The following is a 19620-nucleotide window of genomic DNA, read 5'->3' on the forward strand; positions in this document are numbered from 1 at the left end:
GCTGTCCTCTTGCACAATGTTTTGTTCCGTATGATGTGTCCACCCCACAGGGTGTCAGAACATTGAACAGAAACACATTCCCATCCAGCTGTAAATCACCTAGAATCATTCTACAACCTGGAAAAGTACACACATTCTTTATGTACCTCGGGAAATACAACCCATGTCTTGTACATTCATAGTACACATGACGTCATAGACATCTGTTGTACAGCCAGACCCAATACTTATTTTCTCCCAAGTTTAGCCGAATCCTATCCTGGGATGTTTCTATAACAGCTGTATGGGTGCAATTTCTTTACTTAATTTCAATTGGGTCCCTAACAAGTATTTTCTTTGGGGGACACACGTTTTCCTCTCCTGTCCATCCCAGGCTGGCCTCTGTTAATCTGGGGCCCGGGTGAAGGCAGCGGTTGACCTCTGACCAGTCTGACAAGTGAAGCTCAGACCCAGAAGTCATTAAAAAAAACATGGAATACATCACATCACCTAGGTAACTAACATAGTATAGCATTGACGATCTATCCATGCAGCCAGACAACAACGGGGCGACCAAAATCCCAGTTATTCGAGTGTGGCTTGTCTGCCTGGCCCCCCACTGGAAGAGCTAACTCCTATCTACTAAGGACAAAATGGTGGCTCGTTCTCTAATATCTCTATACCCCAGTTGGGTAGTTTCATTGGAGCCCCGGTGTGATGAGATTAATAGAACTGATGACATTACGGTGTTTCACATGCCAACTATCCACAGGCTCCTTCACACACTTAAAACCTCTTGGCGGAATTAAAACATTTCCTTAATGGCAGAATGTGCTTTACCTCTTTTTCCCTTTTATGTTTTGACAATGTTAATTTATTCTTGATATATACAGTATTTCTGTATCTATGCTTTGTTCTGTCTTAGATGATTAACTGTGTTTTAAACATCATTTAGCGATACAGATGAATTGCAGTTAAAATCCTGTTGAGCAGGTATGAGCTAGTGATCATGTAAATACGATCTTTGTTTGGTCTGAATTATTCCTTTTTTCCCCCCAAGTATCTTGTTTGTCTTTGGTTCTTCACTGAATTACAAATTGTGTAATGTTTTAGACAGTCTCTTTTCACCCAAAATCACCTATTTTTGGAGCCAAGAGGAAGCTCCTATCTTGCGTTACCCATATTACTATGTGTCTCTGTATCACTTGAAATCCAATTTAAAAATAAAATGTTATTTATAAGGCATCTGTCAAAGACTTGTTGGAAACCAAATCTCTTTGTAAAAAAACACTTCATTTTATTTACAACAGTAAATCATTGTCTGATTAAGCATTGTACAGCGGTTTGAGGGTAAAAATTCATTTGAAATCCAGTTCCGATTTAACTTTGCTGCTGAAAACGCTAAGCTGTTGTCATGGAAACAGGCCATGTTCTCATGACTCAAGTTGTCATCCACTGTTTGGCTCAGTCTCCACAAGAGAATATTGAATCAACAGGCTTGATATGGCTTATGACAAATACTAACAAAATAAAACAACCAATCATATTAGCTCCATGGTCCCAGTTCCTGATGATTTTCTATAGTGAAGGAAAGAATAAGACTTCACTCAGTCCAGTTGTCTTGACTACAATCAAGGCACTTCTGTTACTTTCTCCTTTGGTCTCTCTCCCGACTGTGTTCTTTGTGCTTACTTGACCTGTCTCTTTCCCTCTCTCTGTTCCTGTCTTTCTCCCTGTCCCAGTCCCTCGATCTGTTCCTCTCATTGTCCCTCTCTCCCTCCCTAGTTCTGTCTCTCTCTCTATCCCTGTCTTGGTTTTCTCTCTCCTCCCTGCCTGTCCTCTTGCTCTCCAACTGCAGTCCTCCATCTCTCCTCTTCTCATCCTCCCTGGGCCTCTCTCTCTCTCCTTCCCTCTCCCCATGGCGATTTCGGAACACTCTGTCCACCTGCCTGTGTGTCTCTCGTGGGTTCTGTGGCTCTGCCCCAGGCCCTGGTCTCTCTTCCCTGGCGCCCAGCCACTCCTCTGGCGCCCCCCGCTGGCTGTACTTGTCATAGCCCAGGTCCTCCTCCTGCTTCACCCTCACTGCCAGGGCAGGCCCAGGGGGAGACACAGAGTGAGTCTGGGCTAGCCTCTCCCTCTGCTTCCTATCCTCCTTCAGAGCCTTCTTCTCCTTTTTCTTCTTCTCTTTCTTGTCTGGGTTGGAGATGAAAGAAAAGACAGGGAGGGTCAGGTAAGAGGAGATATGAACATGACACGCACACTGACAGCCAAGTTATCCTCCACTACTCGGGTGTACTCGTGTCCTTGCCTTGCAATTATACTGAACAAAACTATAAATGCAACATGTAAGTGTTGGCCCCATGTTTCATGAGATGAAATAAAAAATACCAGACATTTTCCATATACACTAAAAGCATCTCTCTCTCTCCTGTTAGTGAGCATTTCTCCTTTGCCAAGACAATCCATCCACCTGACAGGTGTGGCATATCAAGAAGCTGATTAAACAGTATGATCATTAAAAAGGTGCATCTTGTGCTGGGGACAAAAGGCCACTCTAAAATGTGCAGTTTTGTCTCAACACAATGCTACAGATGTCTCAAGTTGAGGCAGCATGCAATTGACATGCTGACTGTAGGAATGTCCAGTCGAGCTGTTGCCAGAGAACTAAATGTTCACTTCTTGTGCCGGGCAGATGGCAGACCACCTGTATGATGTTGTGTGGGTAAGCAGTTTGCTGATGTCAACATTGTGAACAGAGTGCCCCATGGTGGAGATGGGGTTATGGTATGGGCAGGCAGGCATAAGCTGAGGACAAAGAACACAATTGGATTTTATCGATGGCAATTTGAATGCAGAGATACCGTGACGAGATTCTGAGGCCCAGTGTCGTGTCATTCATCCGCCACCATCACCAGATACTGACTGGTTTTCTGATCCCGCTCCTACCTTTTTTTAAAAGGTATCTATGACCAATAGATGCATATCTGTATTCCCAGTCATGTGAAATCCATAGATTAGGGTCTAATGAATTTATTTCAATTGACTGATTTCCTTATATGAACTATAACTCAGTAAAATCTTTGAAATTGTTGCATGTTGCGTTCATATTTTTGTTCAGTGTTCATTCTACTTTGACTAAAGTTCTTGCATTTCAAATCCCCAGTCTAATGAGGCTGACAAGCAGCAGACCTGTACCATCTGGACCTCCATTAGTCTCTTCTCACCTTTCTTGGGCTTCTTCGCGGGTACGGCGTACTGCTCCTCTTCTTCGGACGATGAAGGGTCAGGTAGTTTGGGGGCACAGCCCTCCTCCCTCAGGCGCTTAGTGATATCATCCATGTCCTCATGGTCTTTGGGAGGGCGGTAGTTCAGTACATGGTCCACTCGGATGGTCCGCCCCTTTATCTAGATACCGAGAGAGCGAGAGAGACACAGACCACAACACAATGAGAGTCATTTAAGTCTTTTGCATCGTCTAACCTTCATTTATGCATGTCTACTGGTTTAGTCTCAATCTCTCTTCTCTCCTTCTCAGCTGTGAGTGATTGCCATTCTTTACTTTGATCCCGTTTAAGTTATCCACAGCCAGGATGGTGCTCCTCTGGTCCTCGTAGCAGATGAAGCAGAAGCCTTTGGATTTACCCGTCTTCTTATCACGCACTAGGTTGATGTTGGCCATTTCTCCATACCTGCAGACAGACATGAAGCAAGAATACACCTAATCTAATGCAAAGAACACTTGATTTATTCAGAATGGGGAAGGTTAAGAGGGAATAGGGGAAGATAAGCATGGAAAGACAGGTAATTGTATTGACAAAAACAGACAGACAAAGAAGAACGGGGAGAGAAAGGACACAGTGAGTGGAGAGATTGGAGGAAGGGGTGTATGTATGGGACTCACTGAGAGAAGACACAGACGATGTCACCTTCCGTCAGCTCATATGGAAACCCACCTGCAGGTTAAAACAGAAACACTAAAGTTAGAAACAGGCTTATAACTGCTGGTGAGATGGACTAGAGAGCAAGCCACTGACTGAATAAAAAAATAAAAACGCTACTTTGACACCACCAACTGGTCAGCTGACAGTACACCTTAAACATGGCTGTAATACCAGGGTGTGGATCAATCCTATTCAATCGCAGGGGTGTCTTTGAGACAGCCTCTTACCGATGAAAATCCAGGCGCTGTCCTTATACTCAGAGTGCCATGACACATTTTCCTTCACCCCCAATGAGGCCTCTCTCTCATTCAGCTCATTGATCAGCTTCACCTTGGTCAGGGGACTGCAGGACACAGAGAGATGGAGAAGGACGAAAGGATAGAGTTTAACATGCAATAGAATGCAGAATATTCTCTCTGCTGATCCTGTCTTTGCTCTTTTCTTAACCACCATAGCCAAGCTTTTTTTTTTACCCCATGGGGTCGTCTCATGAGGAACTACAGACCATAATATATTTAAGTAATAAGGCTCGAGGGGGTGTGGTATATGGCCAATATACCACAGTTAAGAGCTGTTCTTGCGGGGTATACCACAAACCCCAGAGGAGCCTTATTGCGATTATAAACTGGTTACCAACGTAATTAGAGCAGTAAAAATAAATGTTTTGTAATACCCATGGTATACGGTCTGATATACCACGGCTGTCAGCCAATCAGCATTCAGGGCTCGAACCACCCAGTTATATATAGTAGTGTGTATTCATTTAACGTGAACATTATTGTCATTATAACCTAGCTAGCAGCAAATCATTAGCAAGCTAACGTTAGCCATGTTGACTGATGTTGCAGTACACGTTAGCTGGCTAGCTAGACCGCTTCACATGACTACCCCATTACACCTCAGTGGGTAACTAGATAATCATTACAGTCGATACAAAATGTAAAACACTTAATCGGTCACTTATACTCACTTCATTATGAAGTTATCATGAACGCAAACACGATGCTAACTTTAAAATGGAAGTTTTAAAGTTGACCAACATCAGTTTCCGGCGCGTCATACTACGTACAGGGGTTTGTGGGAGGTGTAGTTCAAAGGCATGCTCCCTTGTTCTCAGTATTGACACACTTTTATTATACAAATCGTACAAACAAGTCCTACAGAACTGCATTTCAATATTCAATTCAATTATTCAATTCCAATGGTATTTTGTGATTAAGCAAACGCTTTCTTCAATGCCACTGCATTGGCCTAAACACAGACTTTTATTATCTCTTTTCTATATGAAATCTACTTTTATAGCACCATCATTCCTCATATCACAACGTGTAATTTTATTGGCTAGTTGTAAAATATGGACGTATTTATCTTAAAAATAAGTGTTTATATGACAAGGAAGTGCCCATGAATGAATAATCAATCATCCAAGCATTCTATAATTTATTTTGAATAGCAACCACTCAAATGATAATATTCTACCTACCTCATATCAAGTTTGTATCAATATATTTCCACTATGGTAATTTATGAGAAAATAATAAAGAAATTCTACATTGACATTATGAGTAAATCATTTGTAGAAAGTATTGGCAATAAAACACAACACACATTTCCCATGTACCTCCCTAGTGGAGGTAATAATACACACTAATTTCCCAAGAAATGAAATACTTTGTCCAATTTTTTTAAAATATATAATCACTGACTGATCAAAAAAGCTGTTCCCCTTCAAAACACCTACATACCTATCAGACACACATAGACAGTGAGGTTGATGGGAATGCAGAGAGGGACAAAGTGCATACTTTGCAGAGATAATATCAATTAGGTTAGTGGAGGAAACAGAGCAAAAAAAGCAAATAAGCCCATCTGTTCCATGGTTTAGGTTCCATGATGTCTCCACATCCATTATCTCACTCTGTTATTTTTTCCCCATTTGATTGCATTTGTCAGTTAGTCGCTGTCGCTAGACATGTGACGTGAACTGTGTCTGCCAGAAATGGAAAAAGCTCTAAGCTGCCACAGTAAGCATTTTCCAAATTGGTTCAATCAACCCCAATGAGTTGTTCTCAAAATGTCTAAGTCATTCACAAGGGGGTTGAGGCAGAAAACGGTACAGTGTGGCCCTCTTCACTGGTGACCGTGGGAAAGGTGGGGTCCAGGCTCATGGCATCGTCCACAGATATAACAGTATGAGTGGGTATACGCAGCTCCGTCTGACATCTCTCACTAGCCTCTAACACGGCTGTGTTCCTGACCCTGTACTTAACGCAGCAGAAGAGGGCCCCGATCTGCAGCCGCACCTCCCTCTGCCAGCAGGCGTACACCAAAGGGTTGATGAGGGAGTTAGACAGCCCCAGCAGCCACAGGTCATTCTCCAGCACCTTGTACAGCTCACAGGCCTCACACAGTATCTGCACTGCACACACCACAAAAAATGGGCACCAGCAGAGGGTGAAACAGCCCACCAGCAGAGCCACGGTCCTCAGGGCCTTGACGTGGCCCCAGTAGCGGCTGCGCTGGGGCAGCCTGGAGCCGGCCTGGCGGATCTGCCTCTGATGGCCGCAAGCTATCTTCAGAATGTCCAGGTAGAAGTAGGTGAAGACAGAGAGGACGGGGAAGAAGACGGCACAGAACACCACAATGATGCCCTTGGGACGGATGACAGAGAAGAAGGTGCAAAGGCTGCTGCTTTCAAAGTCTCCCTGCTGGAGCTGCCATGCCATGCCTGTGGAGCAGAGGGGAATAATAATCTTTCTATATTTATAGTATTTTGAATATTAAAATAAAAATAATGATGTTCATTATCAAATTGATCAACAATCAGTGTTGGGGTTAATTCAATTCCAATTTAGTCAATTCAGGAAGCACATTCAAATTCACAAATTGAGTCTCAGCTTATCCCCCTGAATTTAAATGTAACCCTGTTGTTAGGGACATGTGTCCCCTCTGAAATAAGATAATTGAGGTTAGTTGTTCCACCTGGTAGGAAGCCAACGGTGAGGGATACCATCCAGAGCGCTACCAGGGCCCCAGTCACGGTCCACCTCCCAGTGAGCTGAGAGTAGCGCAGCGGCAGCTTGATGGCCACGTAGCGGTCCAGAGAGATCAGGAACATGGACAAGATGGACGCCGTTGAGGGGGAGATGATGAAGGCCATGCGGAGTAAACACTTGGTCTTCTGTGTGGAGTGCATCAGGAGTAGCGGTTGAGTAATTGGAATAGTTCCATTGTTCACGGTATTGTAATTTTGAAACACGTCTGTGACAATGCCAGTGATAGCCAGGCCCACCAGGATATCTGCCAGGGCCAGGTTGAGCACGAAGCACCAGCTCTGACTGCCCTTCCTGCGCATCAGCTGAAAGAGAGCAGCCACCACCAGTAGGTTGGTGGAGATGATGAGGAGAGAGGCCACACTCAGGACCCATCCCATCATTTCTGGTGTCATGAAAGTGTATACAACAGGGGTTAGTATGGGTCTCACACCTGGCATCATGGCAGTGAGGTTGGCACCCGACTCTCCCATCCAGCCTGTCTTATTGTAAGCTGCCATTGAGTCCTTTACAAGATCTAAGTCTTGTATATCTGAGAGATTCCCCCCCAAAACAAATAAATTATATCCACCAACATCCACTCCTACTGTGGTATATTGGTATCCGAATACCAATTTTTTCCTCTTTGTACTGTACTTAATATCAATCTCTGTCAAACTCCTTGTATAACAGAAAGAAATTCCACATCGATAAACTGAGCTATTAAGTAAAAAGCTCTTTAGGAAAAAATGAAGAACGTTCAATGGGTACTCATCCACTCCCGATGTGCCTTTGCTCCTCAGAGGGCAAAGTATCTCCCCTCCTCTCTCGTCTGTAGCTGTGGTTCCTCTGCATCCGACCCTTGTCCAGCCTGCTATCTGGTTATCATCCCAGTCCCCTCAGAGAGTCCCTGGTGCAGACATCCGGGATGACTGGGCCATTTTCCACAAGGGTTCACCACGACCACTGAATCTGGGTTAATGACAGTAGTCTGCAGTACAAACATCAACACTACACTACACTAAGATAGATCTGCTTTTGATGCCATTTGTATCTTCATCATAAAGTCATTAGTGATTTTATTTTTGCCCATCCATTGATGTCAATAAGTAGGGAAGTAAGGAAAGAGAGGAAGAGTTTTCTGTGGCATGTCTCTTGGGAAGACCCATTTGCTTTGGGAAGACCCATCTGGCAGTTGTCTGTAGACTAATATGTGGGTCCTTTAGAAAACACACAGAATAAAAAAAAATCAAAATCGAGGCACAAAAGGAAAAATAACCATCTACTCCCACTTACAGTACTATAATCAATAAAGACTATCTGCTGTCTTGGCTCCTCTAAAGTCTAAGATGAGTTTCAGCAAAAAGAAGGTATAGAAGGAATTGAGAAGCCTCTTCATCTTGACACACAACCCTTAACATTCACAGTGCTGTACAAAATATGCTGTGACTAACCACTGTATCTATGTCTCATCAGTGGCTCATCATGGCTAAGTGTTTTATGTATCTATTTATACAGCTCTAAACAAACTGAGGCAAAATACACGATAGGGAGAAAGAAAGAGAGAGAAAGTGTATATTTGCCAGACAGGATGACGTGAATCTCCCTACATGTACAGTATACTGTATGTTATCAGTCAACTACTTCTGTTTTACGTATGGGAAGCATTGCTTTGGGAGACATAAATCTACCCTGCATAAATTACTACCCAACTTCCTCATAAGTGTATGCATTTCCACTCTCTTCTCTCTCTCTGTAACTATTTCTGAACTCCCTGCTGCTCGTTTTAACCCTCAGCAACAACAACCCAACGAGGTCAGTCCAAACAATATCACCAGGGTCTCATCAAATACAGATTTTGACATTATCGATCATAGTCTGCTGCTGGAAAAATGTATGTGTTATGGCTTTACACCCCCTGCTATAATGTGGATAAAGAGTTACTTGTCTAACAGAACACAGAGGATGTTCTTTAATGGAAGCCTCGCATACATAATCCAGGTAGAATCAGAAATTCCCCAGGGTAGCTGTTTAGGCCCCTTGTAAAGCCTATGTATGCGGATGACTCAACACTATACACGTCAGCTACTACAGCGACTGAAATGACTTCAACACTTAAAAAAGAGCTGCAGTTAATTTCAGAGTGGGTGGCAAGGAATAAGTTAGCTCTAAATATTTCTAAAACTAAAAGCATTGTATTTGGGACAAATCATTCAGTAAACCCTAAACCTCAACTAAATATTGTAATAAATAATGTGGAAATTGAGCAAGTTGAGATGACTAAACTGCTTGGAGTAACCCTAGATTGTAAACTGTTTTGGTCAAAACATATTGATACAGTAGTAGCTAAGATGAGGAGAAGTTTGTCCATAATAAAGTGATGCTCTGCCTTCTTAACAACACTATCAACAGGGCAGGTCCTACAGGCCCTAGTTTTGTCGCACCTTGACTACTGTTCAGTCGTGTGGTCAGGTGCCACAAAAAAAGACTAAAGAAAATTGCAATTGGCTCAGAACAGGGCAGCACGGCTGGCCCTTGGATGTACAAAGAGAGCTAATATTAATTAATATGCATGTCAATCTGTCCTGGATCAAAGTGGAGGAGAGATTGACTTCATCACTACTTGAAATTATGAGAGGTATTGACATGTTGAATGCACCGAGCTGTCTGTCTAAACTACTGGCACACAGCTGGGACATCCATACATACCCCACAAGACATGCCACAAGAGGTCTCTTCACAGTCCCCAAGTCCAGAACAGACTATGGGAGACACACAGTACTACATAGAGCCATGACTACATGGAACTCTATTCCACATCAAGTAACTGATGCAAGCAGTAAAATTTGATTTAAAAAACAGATAAAAAAATCCCTTATGGAACAGCGGGGACTGTGAAGCAACACAAACATACATGCATACACACACACAAATACGATAACATACGCACTATACACACACATACACATGGATTTAGTACTGTAGATATGTGGTAGTGGTGGAGTATGGGCCTGAGGGCTCACAGTGTGTTGTGAAATCTATGAATGTATTGTAATGTTTTTGAATGTATTGTATAAACTGTATAAACTGCCTTAATTTTGCTGGACCGCAGGAAGAGTAGCTGCTGCCGGGGCAGGGGGATCCATAATAAATACAAAAATACAAATACACAGTAATCTTTTCATGTAGAGTAAAGATCCCCTTTTGATCACAAAGGGGGGAAAAACACAATAACCTCTGGCTCCCACAGACATACAATGTGGGAATGTTATTCATCCCTACTAGACCTTTCAGTGCCATTCAAAACTTCTGTTGGTCAGCAGTAATTGTGCCCAATGCCCCTGTACCAGTTGTCATTCTCACCCTATTTACACTTAGCACTGCCCACTCCTCACCTACGGGTTGCCTTAGCCAGAAACATCTTGAAGGTGTTATTATTCTTTGAATAGACTACCTCCTGTCTTGGGCTTGACCTCTGAAGCTGACCTGAGTTTCCTCTGTACTGAAGATGACTTTAAAGAGACGACTGCTGTCCATTTTGTTGTGTTGTGTCTACTGTGTCGCTTCGCTCTTCTGCTTGAACCCCAACCGCAACAACTGTGGCTCCATCAGCGCTCGGTGAGTCTGTGTCAGTATGTGTGTGTGTATTTCAGTGTATATGTGTGCTTGCCTGTATGTTTGTATTTGTGTGAGGGGCAGAAATGTCTTAGTCATGATGGTGTGTGTTAATGTCTTATCTGTTTATCTGGGGGTAATTCGCAAAAATCTGAGGTAGTGACATGTCTTCTGTTCTGTATGTGTTGGCGTACCTTTACTTGCTTGATAGAGAATGAAATACATACAGTATAACAATATGGGATGTAAAAAGAAGATGGAATATGTGGCTACTGAGTTACTGTTTCCCATGTCTTAAAAGACTCACGGTTAGTGTCATATTGGTGGCAGGTAGCCTAGTGGTTAGAGCGTTAGGCCAGTAACTGAAAGGTTGCTGGGTTGAATACCTAAGTTTAAAAATTGGTTGATGTGCCTTTGAGCAAGGTACTACACCCAATTTGCTCCAGGGGTGCCGTTTTGGCTGACCCTGTAAAACAACACATTTCACTGCACTGATCTGGTGTATGTGACAATACAACATCTATTTTGTATTGTATTTTTTATTTGGGTTATTAGGGTAATTATTCATAAAATAATTAATAAAGTTATAATGAATCTTTGCTCAATATTTACTACAGCATGTTAAACAGAACCTTGGCTTGAACAATTTGCTGTGTTTGGTACCACTTACTGTCCATGTCTTTTGTGTTCTTTTGACAAACCATTTTAGGAATCTCATGACAGTTGTCCAGCAGCTGTACCAACGAGTCATGAGGCTAATGCGCACCACTCTCTGATCCTATGGAGCCGGAGTTGAGTCCCTCAACACTAATCATCACCAGGACTGAGACGCTCTCCTGCCTTACCCTGTCCATACAATGGAGATGACCTGCAGAGCACCTGCCATCGACAGAGCAAGAGGACGAAAAGCTCTCATTGCAGTTCACTGTAATAAAGCAGGAGATAGTTTAAAAAAAATGTCAATGTTTTATTGATGCAAATAGATTTTGTTGAGATCCTAGTGGGCCTTAACTGCATGAGCGTTGTGTTAGTGCCCCAATTTCCCTGCATTATAATGTAAGTGCTGGAAAAGCCGTTTGCAGGATAATTCAAAGATGTCATTCATTTCATGCCCTCTTGTGGAAAACTGATCAGTTAATTCTGCGTGATCAAGAAATTAATGCTTTCAATGAGCTTCAATGCTATCGCTGGACATGGAAAATATTCCCTGCTGGAATTGATGTGATTGAGTTTTGTTAAATCTACTACATGAATGCATATAGTGGTAGGTGCTGTCTTCATAAAATAATACGAAAAAATGTTACTTGTGCAAATTATGGGAAGATAGTTTAATACATTTGTACCACTTGATTAGCTAAATGTTATAACAGTTGAGTCTTTTGTAATTAATGCTGTATCAAAACTGATATAATAAACTTTACATTTGTTTTTCAATTGACAGTTTATTTTTTTATAAGCCTATATGTTGAAAATATGTATTTTCCAGACGTTGACATCACACGCATTTCAGGTACTGAATGAAATGTTAGAAGACGTCTTTTCCTGACGTCGAAAATATGTCTTGTACTGACGTAGGTATTTAGGTATAAAATAGGTATTTTTTTATACCTTTCCGTATTTAAACTGCTATACATTCTCAATGAAGTAAGCATTATATCCCAATAATAATTTTTCATGCCTCTTAATAAGAAAGAGGAGCTAACTGACGATTGCAACATAATATTTAGTATTGTTGTCATCTGTCACATCTGTTAGCTTTTTCAAAAGCTTTTAAACTGATAGCAATAACATTCAAAGTAGTCCAGAATAAACCAACAGACCACTTCAACTACAATAACATTCTGAGTAACGGTTACAGATGTATTGTTTCTTGCTAAGACTGTGATACAGTACATTGTTGTTTATCTATCGTAGTTGAATGTACTGACTGTAATTCACTCTGGATAAGAGCGTTTGCTGAATGACCAAAATGTAAATGTAAAAACAAACACTAGCAACGCATGCTGGGTATTATTTTAATAAACTCCGCTCCAAAACAAGTACAAATTTGGCAGGTGTGGACCAGATCCAAATCTGAATGAATCACAGACGTCTAGGCTATGTTTCACAAGATTGAACATCCCATTACAGTACAGCACACTTTAGTACAGTAGAGCACAGTAGAACACGGAAGAGTACAGTATGGTACGGTACAGGACAGTTTTATTCAGTAAAGTAGAGTACAGTACATTACAGTTTAATTTAGTACAGTAGAGTACATTAGAGTAAAGTAGGGTACAATACAGTACACTATATTTTACTTTTCTTTACTTGATTGTACTGTAGTGTGCTGTACTGTATTGTACTCTACTGTACTATACTCTACTTGTCTTTACTGTACTGTAATGTACTGTACTCTGCCGTGCTTTACTGTACTGTGCTGTCCAAACTTGTGAAACATTTATATCTATGATTGGTTCAGATTTATTGATCAATTATATAGTCTATGTTTGGGCTAAATCAAGGCCGGTCTGGACCAAATCTGAACGTCTATGTTTGGGCCAAATATAGACCGGTCTGGGGACATTGAAACCAAGGCCAGTCTGGAATAGACAAACAAACAAAAGACGGAGGACCAAAACAAAGAAGTGGCCTGACGTCACATGCTTAGTGGGTTTCCCTCACAACATAATCTGGTGTAATTGATAGTATGGTTTATATTTACCTAGTACTACATGATAGATGGGGAGGGGGGATGGGCATTTGGAGTAGGCAGGTGGGTGTTTGGAAGGGCAAAGTGGGATCCGTTTCAGGAGCTGAGTGCGCAGGTGATGGCTCGGGTGGATAGGAGTGGGGATGTGGATATTATGAATAACTGGGTGAGAAACGCTTTAGTGGGGGCAGCTACTGATACTATACCTAAGAGTTCAGGGAGGAGGAGGAGGAGGAGGAGGAGGAGGAGGAGGAAAGCAGTCCCATGGTGGACAGAGGAGTGTGGAGAAATGGTGAGGAGTAGGAACAGGGCATTTAGAGTACTGAAAAGGATGCATAACATCCAACATCTGATTCAGAATTATCAGGCCCAGGCCCTAGTGTGGAGAACTATCCGTCAGGCAAAGAGGTCATGTTGGCGTCGGTTCTGTGACACCATTGGAAGGACGACACCTGTGGGAGAAGTGTGGGGGATGATTAATAGGATGAGTAGGGTCAGAAGGGAGTGGGATTATCCAGTGTTGACGAGTGGGGAGAATATGGCTGTAACAGATGAAGAGAAGGCAGAGATGATGGCCAAAACGTTTTTCCAAGTGCCTAGCTCAGCAAATTTATCAGAGGAGGGGCAGAGGGGGATTATTTTTTTCTCCCCAATTTTGTGGTATCCAATTGGTAGTTACAGTCTTGTCTCATCGCTGCAACTCCCGTACGGACTCGGGAGAGGTGAAGGCCGAGAGCCGTGCATCCCCCGAAACACAACCCACCGCCGCACTGCTTCTTGACACAATGCCCACTTAACCCGGAAGCCAGCCACACCAATGTTTCAGAGGAAACACCGTACACCTGGCGAATGTGTCAGCGTGCACTGTGCTCGGCCCGCCACAGGAGTCGCTAGTGCGCGATGACCTAACCCGGATGACGCTGGGCCAATTGTGCGCCGCCCCATGGGTCTCCCGGTTGCGTCCGGCGGCGACAGAGCCTGGACTCGAACCCAGAATCTCTAGTGGCACATCTAGCACTGCGATGCAATGCCTTAGACCACTTCACCACTCGGGAGGCCCATGTGGCCCATCTAAGTGATGAGGCCCTGGATAAGGTATTGGTGTTGTACACAGAGTGTGGGAGGAGGGGAAACTACCAGGCAGCTGGAAGGAGGCAGTAGTGTTACCAAAGCTATCGGCCAATAGCTTTAACATCACATGTATGTAAGATTATGGAACGGATGATTACGGAGAGGCTAACTTACTTCCTGGAGAGCAGGGGGCTAGTATCGCCACATCAGAGTGGGTTCAGGAAGGGGAGGGGAACTATGGACCCAGTGCTCTGCTTAGAAGCAGAGGTCAGGAAGGCTCAGGTGAACAAGGAGACTGTTGTAGCTGTCTTTCTTGATGTGGAGAAGGCGTATGATATGATGTGGAAGGAGGGATTGTTAATCAAGCTTGATATTATGGGGGTAGGAGGAAGAACGTACAACTGGATAAAGGATTTCCTGTTTGGAAGGTCTATCCAGGTGAGGGTAGAGAAGTGTCTGTCAGGCAGCTACCTGGTGTTCTCAGTCATGATCAATGATGTTAACTCTCAGGTACGGCCGGATATTGGGAGGTCGTTATGTGCAGATGATGGGGCCTAATGGAAGAGTGAAAGAAATGTGCCATACATATTCAGGAAGGTACAGGAAGCAATTTAGCGGTGGGCGGTGGGCATTAATCTGGGGATTCAGGTTCTCTGTAGAGAAAACTCAGATAGTGTTCTTTACCAAGAGAAAGGTGAGAGATGAAGTGCACTTGAGGTTATATGGGAGAAACTTGGAAAGGGTGGGGGCCTTCAGGTTCCTTGGAGTGTGCTTTGACGCTAGGCTGACCTGGCAGAACACATCGAGAGAGTGGTGAGAAAGTTTAAGAAGGTGCTAAATGTGATGCACTGTCTGACGGGGAAGGAGTGGGGGGCTGGGCGTTCCTCATTGAGGACCATGTATGTTGTATTGATCCAATCTGTAATCAGTGGTGTAAAGTACTTAAGTAAAAATCATTTAAAGTACTACTTAAATAGTTTTGGGGGGTATCTGTACTTTACTTTACTATTTATATTTTTGACAACTTTTACTTGTACCTCACTACATTCTTAAAGAAAATAATGTACTTTTTACTCCATACATTTTCCTTTACACCCAAAAGTACTCGTTACATTTTGAATGGCTAGCAGGACAAGAAAATGGTCCAATTCACGCACTTATTAAGAGAACATCCCTGGTCATCCCTATTGCCTCTGATCTGGCAGACTCACTAAACACAAATGCTTCATTTGTAAATTATGCCTGTGTTGGAGTGTGCCCCTGGTTATCTATAAATAAAAAATCAAGAAAATGGTGCCATCTGGTTTGTTTAATAGAGGGAATTTGAAATAATTGAATATACATACAGTACAGTACCAATACATACTTTCAATACATACAGTTGAAGTCGGAAGTTAACATACACCTTAGCCAAGTACATTTAAACTCAGTTTTTCAGAATTCCTGACATTTAATCCTAGTACAAATTCCCTGTCTTAGGTCAGTTAGGATCACCACTTTATTTTAAGAATGTGAAATGTCAGAATAATAGTAGAGAAAATGATTTATTTCAGCTTATATTTCTTTCATCACATTCCCAGTGGTTCAGAAGTTTACATGCACTCAATTAGTATTTAGTAGCATTGCCTTCAAATTGTTTAACTTGGGTCAAATGTTTCAGGTAGCCTTTCACAAGCTTCCCACAATAATTTGGGTGGATTTTGGCCCATTCCTCCTGACAGAGCTGGTGTAACTGAGTCAGGTTTGTAGGCCTCCTTGCTCACACACTTTTTCAGTTCTGCCCACACATTTTCAATGGGATTGAGGTCAGGGCTTTGTGATGGTCACTCCAATACCTTGACTTTGTTGTCCTTAAGCCATTTTGCCACAACTTTGGAAGTATGCTTGGGGTCATTGTCCATTTGGAAGACTAGTTAAAGCTTGCGACCAAGCTTTAACTTTCTGACTGATGTCTTAAGATGTTGCTTCAATATATCCACATAATTTTCCTCCCTTCATGATGCCATCTATTTTGTGAAATGCACCAGTCCCTCCTACAGCAAAGCACCACCACAACATGATGCTTCCACCCCCGTGCTTCACAGTTGGGATGGTGTTTTTCGGCTTGCAAGCCTCCCCTTTTTTCCTCCAAACATAACGATGGTCATCAGACCACAGGAAAGTACGATCTTTGTCCCCATGTGCAGTTGCAAACCGTAGTCTGGCTTTTTTATGGCGGTTTTGGAGCAGTGGCTTTTTCCTTGCTGAGCGGCCTTTCAGGTTATGTCGATATAGGACTCGTTTTACTGTGGATATAGATACTTTTGTACCTGTTTCCTCCAGCATCTTCACAAGGTCCTTTGCTGTTGTTCGGGGATTGATTTGCACTTTTCGCACCAAAGAACGTTCATCTCTAGGAGACAGAACGCATCTCTTTCCTGAGCGATATGACGGCTGCGTGGTCCCATGGTGTTTATAGTTGTTTACTGTTGTTTGTACAGACGAACGTGGTACCTTCAGGCGTTTGGATATTGCTCCCAAGCTATGAACCAGACTTGTGGAGGTCTACAATTCTGAGGTCTTGGCTGATTTCTTTTGATTTTCCCATGATGTCAAGCAAAGAGGCACTGAGTTTGAAGGTAGGCCATGAAATACATCCACAGGTACACCTCCAATTGACTCAGATAATTGAAGTAGATGTCCTAACCGACTTGCCAAAACTATAGTTTGTTAACAAGAAATTTGTGGAGTGGTTGAAAAACGAGTTTTAATGACTCCAACCTAAGTGTATGTAAACTTCTGACTTCAACTGTAAGTATATTTGAGCAATTACATTTACTTTTGATATTTCTACTCAAATAGTATTTTACTGGGTGACTTCTACTTTTACTTGAGTAATTTTCTATTAAAACCTCTTTGGGCTAGGGGGCAGTATTTTCACGTCCGGTTGAAAAGCATGTCCAAAGTAAACTGGCTGCTACTCAGGCCCAGAAGCTAGGATATGCATATTATTAGTAGATTTGAATAGAAAACACTCTGAAGTTTCTAAAACTGTTTGAATAATGTCTGTGAGTATAACATAACTGATTTGGCAGGCGAAACCCCGAGCACAATCCATCCAGGGACATTTGTTTTGAGCTCAATGTGTTTTCCATTAGATTTCTATGGGAAGCTCTTTTTAATAGAAATATGCTTGCAGTTCCTATGGCTTCCACTAGATGTCAACAGTCTTTAGAAATTGGTTGATGTTTATCCTTTGAGAAATGAAGAAGTAGCCCTGTTCTTTCCATGTGTCACACAAAGGGACTCAAGTCTTTTGGAGCGAGTGACCTGGAACGTGCTTCACTTTGTTTTCGTCCGGTATTGAGCACAGTATTTCCCGTCTTAAATTTGATCAATTATTTACGTTTTAGGATACATAAGTTTGGATTAGGAACGTTGTTTGAAATGTTTGGACCAAGTTTACAGGTAACTTATTAGATACTTTGTAGGCGAGTTGGAACCGGTGTATTTCTGAATAAAACGCGCCAAATAAATTGACATTTTGGGGATATAATGAAGGAATTTATCGAACAAAAGGACCATTTGTGATGTTTATGGGACATTTTGGAGTGCCAACAGAAGAAGATCTTCAAAGGTAAGGCATGAACTATATCGTTATTTCTGTGTAGCACCTGCCTGGTTCAAATCTGATTTTCATGTGTTTGTATGCGGGGTGCTGTCCTCGGATAATCGCATGGTCTGCTTTCGCCGTAAAGCCTTTTTGAAATCTGACACTGTGGCTGGATTAACAAGAAGTTAAACTGTATTTTGATGTACAACACTTGTATGTTTAATGAATTCTTATTATGAGTATTTCTGTTTTTGAATTTGGCACAATGCAATTTCACTGGATGTTGTCAAATCAATCCCGTTAACGGGATCTGAGCGGGAATGGGGGTGAAGGGATCCCTACGAGGTTCTATTAAGGTATCTTTACTTTTACTCAAGTATTATAAATGGGTACTTTTTCCATCACTGTCTGTAATAGACTATGGCAGTATAGTGTATGGTTTGGCAGCCCGGACCTCATTGAAAAGGCTAGATGTCATACAGAGGCAAGGACTCAGAATATGTAGTGGGGTGTTTTGGATCTCCCCAGTGTCTGCACTACAGGTTGAGATGGGGGATTTGCCTTTGCAGATTATGATACAGTAACTGGCAATTAATTATTGGGTCAACCTACGGTGACATGGGGTATCTCATCCTGCGAAAGGGATTTTACAGGCATGCTGGGAACATGAGCGAGGACCAACACAGGCTTTGGGTGGGTGGGTAGTACCCAGGCGAGGGAGATGAGACTGTAAGGAAGGGAGTTTAGTCCAATGGTAGCTATTCTGGTAAATCCACCATGGCTACTCCCGCCTCCAGTAGTTGATCTAGAAGTGTTGGAGAGCCTACCGAAAGATAGGGAGGGTGTTGATCCGTCTGGTTTGTTTAATAGACGTCTGAATACTGTGTATCAGGATTTTGTGGCCATTTACACAGATAATTTACACAGATCAAAAGATCCAAGGGCAGAACGTACTGGGTCAGCATTTGTAATGCAGGAATGTGGTGTGGCAAGTTGATGTACTGACTAAACAAGCACTTAGTAGTGGGGATGTTGTTGTTGTAGTTTCAATGAGCAAGGCAGAGGCAACAAGCTTGATATGGACAGTGATGGTGTAGAGATGGCAGGAGCAGTGGAATAGAGATACTAAGGGCAGGCATTTATTTCAAGTATAGAGGAAAGTCAGGGAGGGACGGAAGAGAGGAGGCTATTGTTACAAGATTAAGGGTGGGTTGAATAAGACTTTGAATGTGATAGGAAAGCATCCAACAGGAAAGTTTTCCCAGGAAACAGAGACAGTGGAGCATGTATACAGTGTGGGCAATATGAGAGGGAAAGATATTGGCTGAGATCTAGTATGAGGGAGAAGGGGATACAGTAAATTAGTTTAAAGAGTATATTGAGTAGATTCAGTGGAGGCTGCTGAGGGGAGGACAACTCATAATAATGGCTGGAACGGAGCAAATGGAATTCGACTAATTCTGCTCCAGTCATTACCACGAGCCTGTTCTCCCACATTAAGGTGCCACCAACCTCCTGTAGTTGTGATCTTTTTTTAAGAGAAACGGGGCTGGCAGGTAGGATTTAGTTTCTCCCTGTCTCTGGCCCACACTCCAATACAGTAAGTGGCGGTAATGCACCATAACGTTAGATGCCAACTGCCGATAAACCCCACCGAAAAGAAGAAACTTCCGGTGCCTCAGTTCCTGTTTCGGCGTA

At 42.6% G+C, this 19620-nt stretch overlaps 2 protein-coding genes across 2 annotated transcripts; both read right to left on the reverse strand.

Annotated features, from left to right (window-relative positions):
• Window positions 1-1251: 1251 nt before the first annotated feature.
• On the reverse strand, window positions 1252-4971 carry LOC120057104 (RNA-binding motif protein, X-linked 2-like). Its single transcript, XM_039005520.1, has 6 exons — window positions 4891-4971; window positions 4148-4263; window positions 3881-3932; window positions 3539-3668; window positions 3204-3384; window positions 1252-2172 (listed from the first exon to the last, which is right to left on the reverse strand). Exons 1-6 carry the CDS (start codon window positions 4893-4895, stop codon window positions 1625-1627), a joined length of 1032 nt encoding a protein of 343 aa, XP_038861448.1. The 5' UTR covers window positions 4896-4971; the 3' UTR covers window positions 1252-1624.
• A 1036-nt stretch (window positions 4972-6007) lies between these two features.
• On the reverse strand, window positions 6008-7353 carry LOC120057481 (glucose-dependent insulinotropic receptor). The gene is made up of 2 exons (XM_039006086.1): window positions 6903-7353; window positions 6008-6648 (listed from the first exon to the last, which is right to left on the reverse strand). Exons 1-2 carry the CDS (start codon window positions 7351-7353, stop codon window positions 6008-6010), a joined length of 1092 nt encoding a protein of 363 aa, XP_038862014.1.
• Between the last annotated feature and the right edge of the window lie 12267 nt (window positions 7354-19620).

The sequence above is a fragment of the Salvelinus namaycush genome, chromosome 12, assembly GCF_016432855.1.
Source record: "Salvelinus namaycush isolate Seneca chromosome 12, SaNama_1.0, whole genome shotgun sequence".
In the NCBI taxonomy this organism is placed as follows: Eukaryota; Metazoa; Chordata; class Actinopteri; order Salmoniformes; family Salmonidae; genus Salvelinus; species Salvelinus namaycush.

Bases quoted from the DNA above. Each gene is read 5' to 3' on its own strand.
- LOC120057481 (XM_039006086.1), bottom strand. From the start codon at position 7,353: ATGGGATGGGTCCTGAGTGTGGCCTCTCTCCTCATCATCTCCACCAAC. The intron at 6,649-6,902 runs GTGGAACAACTA...TCTGCTCCACAG, and splicing joins CACCGTTGGCTTCCTACCAG to GCATGGCATGGCAGCTCCAG.
- LOC120057104 (XM_039005520.1), bottom strand. The intron at 3,933-4,147 runs GTAAGAGGCTGT...TTTAACCTGCAG, and splicing joins CAGCGCCTGGATTTTCATCG to GTGGGTTTCCATATGAGCTG. The intron at 3,385-3,538 runs GTAAAGAATGGC...CTCGGTATCTAG, and splicing joins ATAACTTAAACGGGATCAAA to ATAAAGGGGCGGACCATCCG.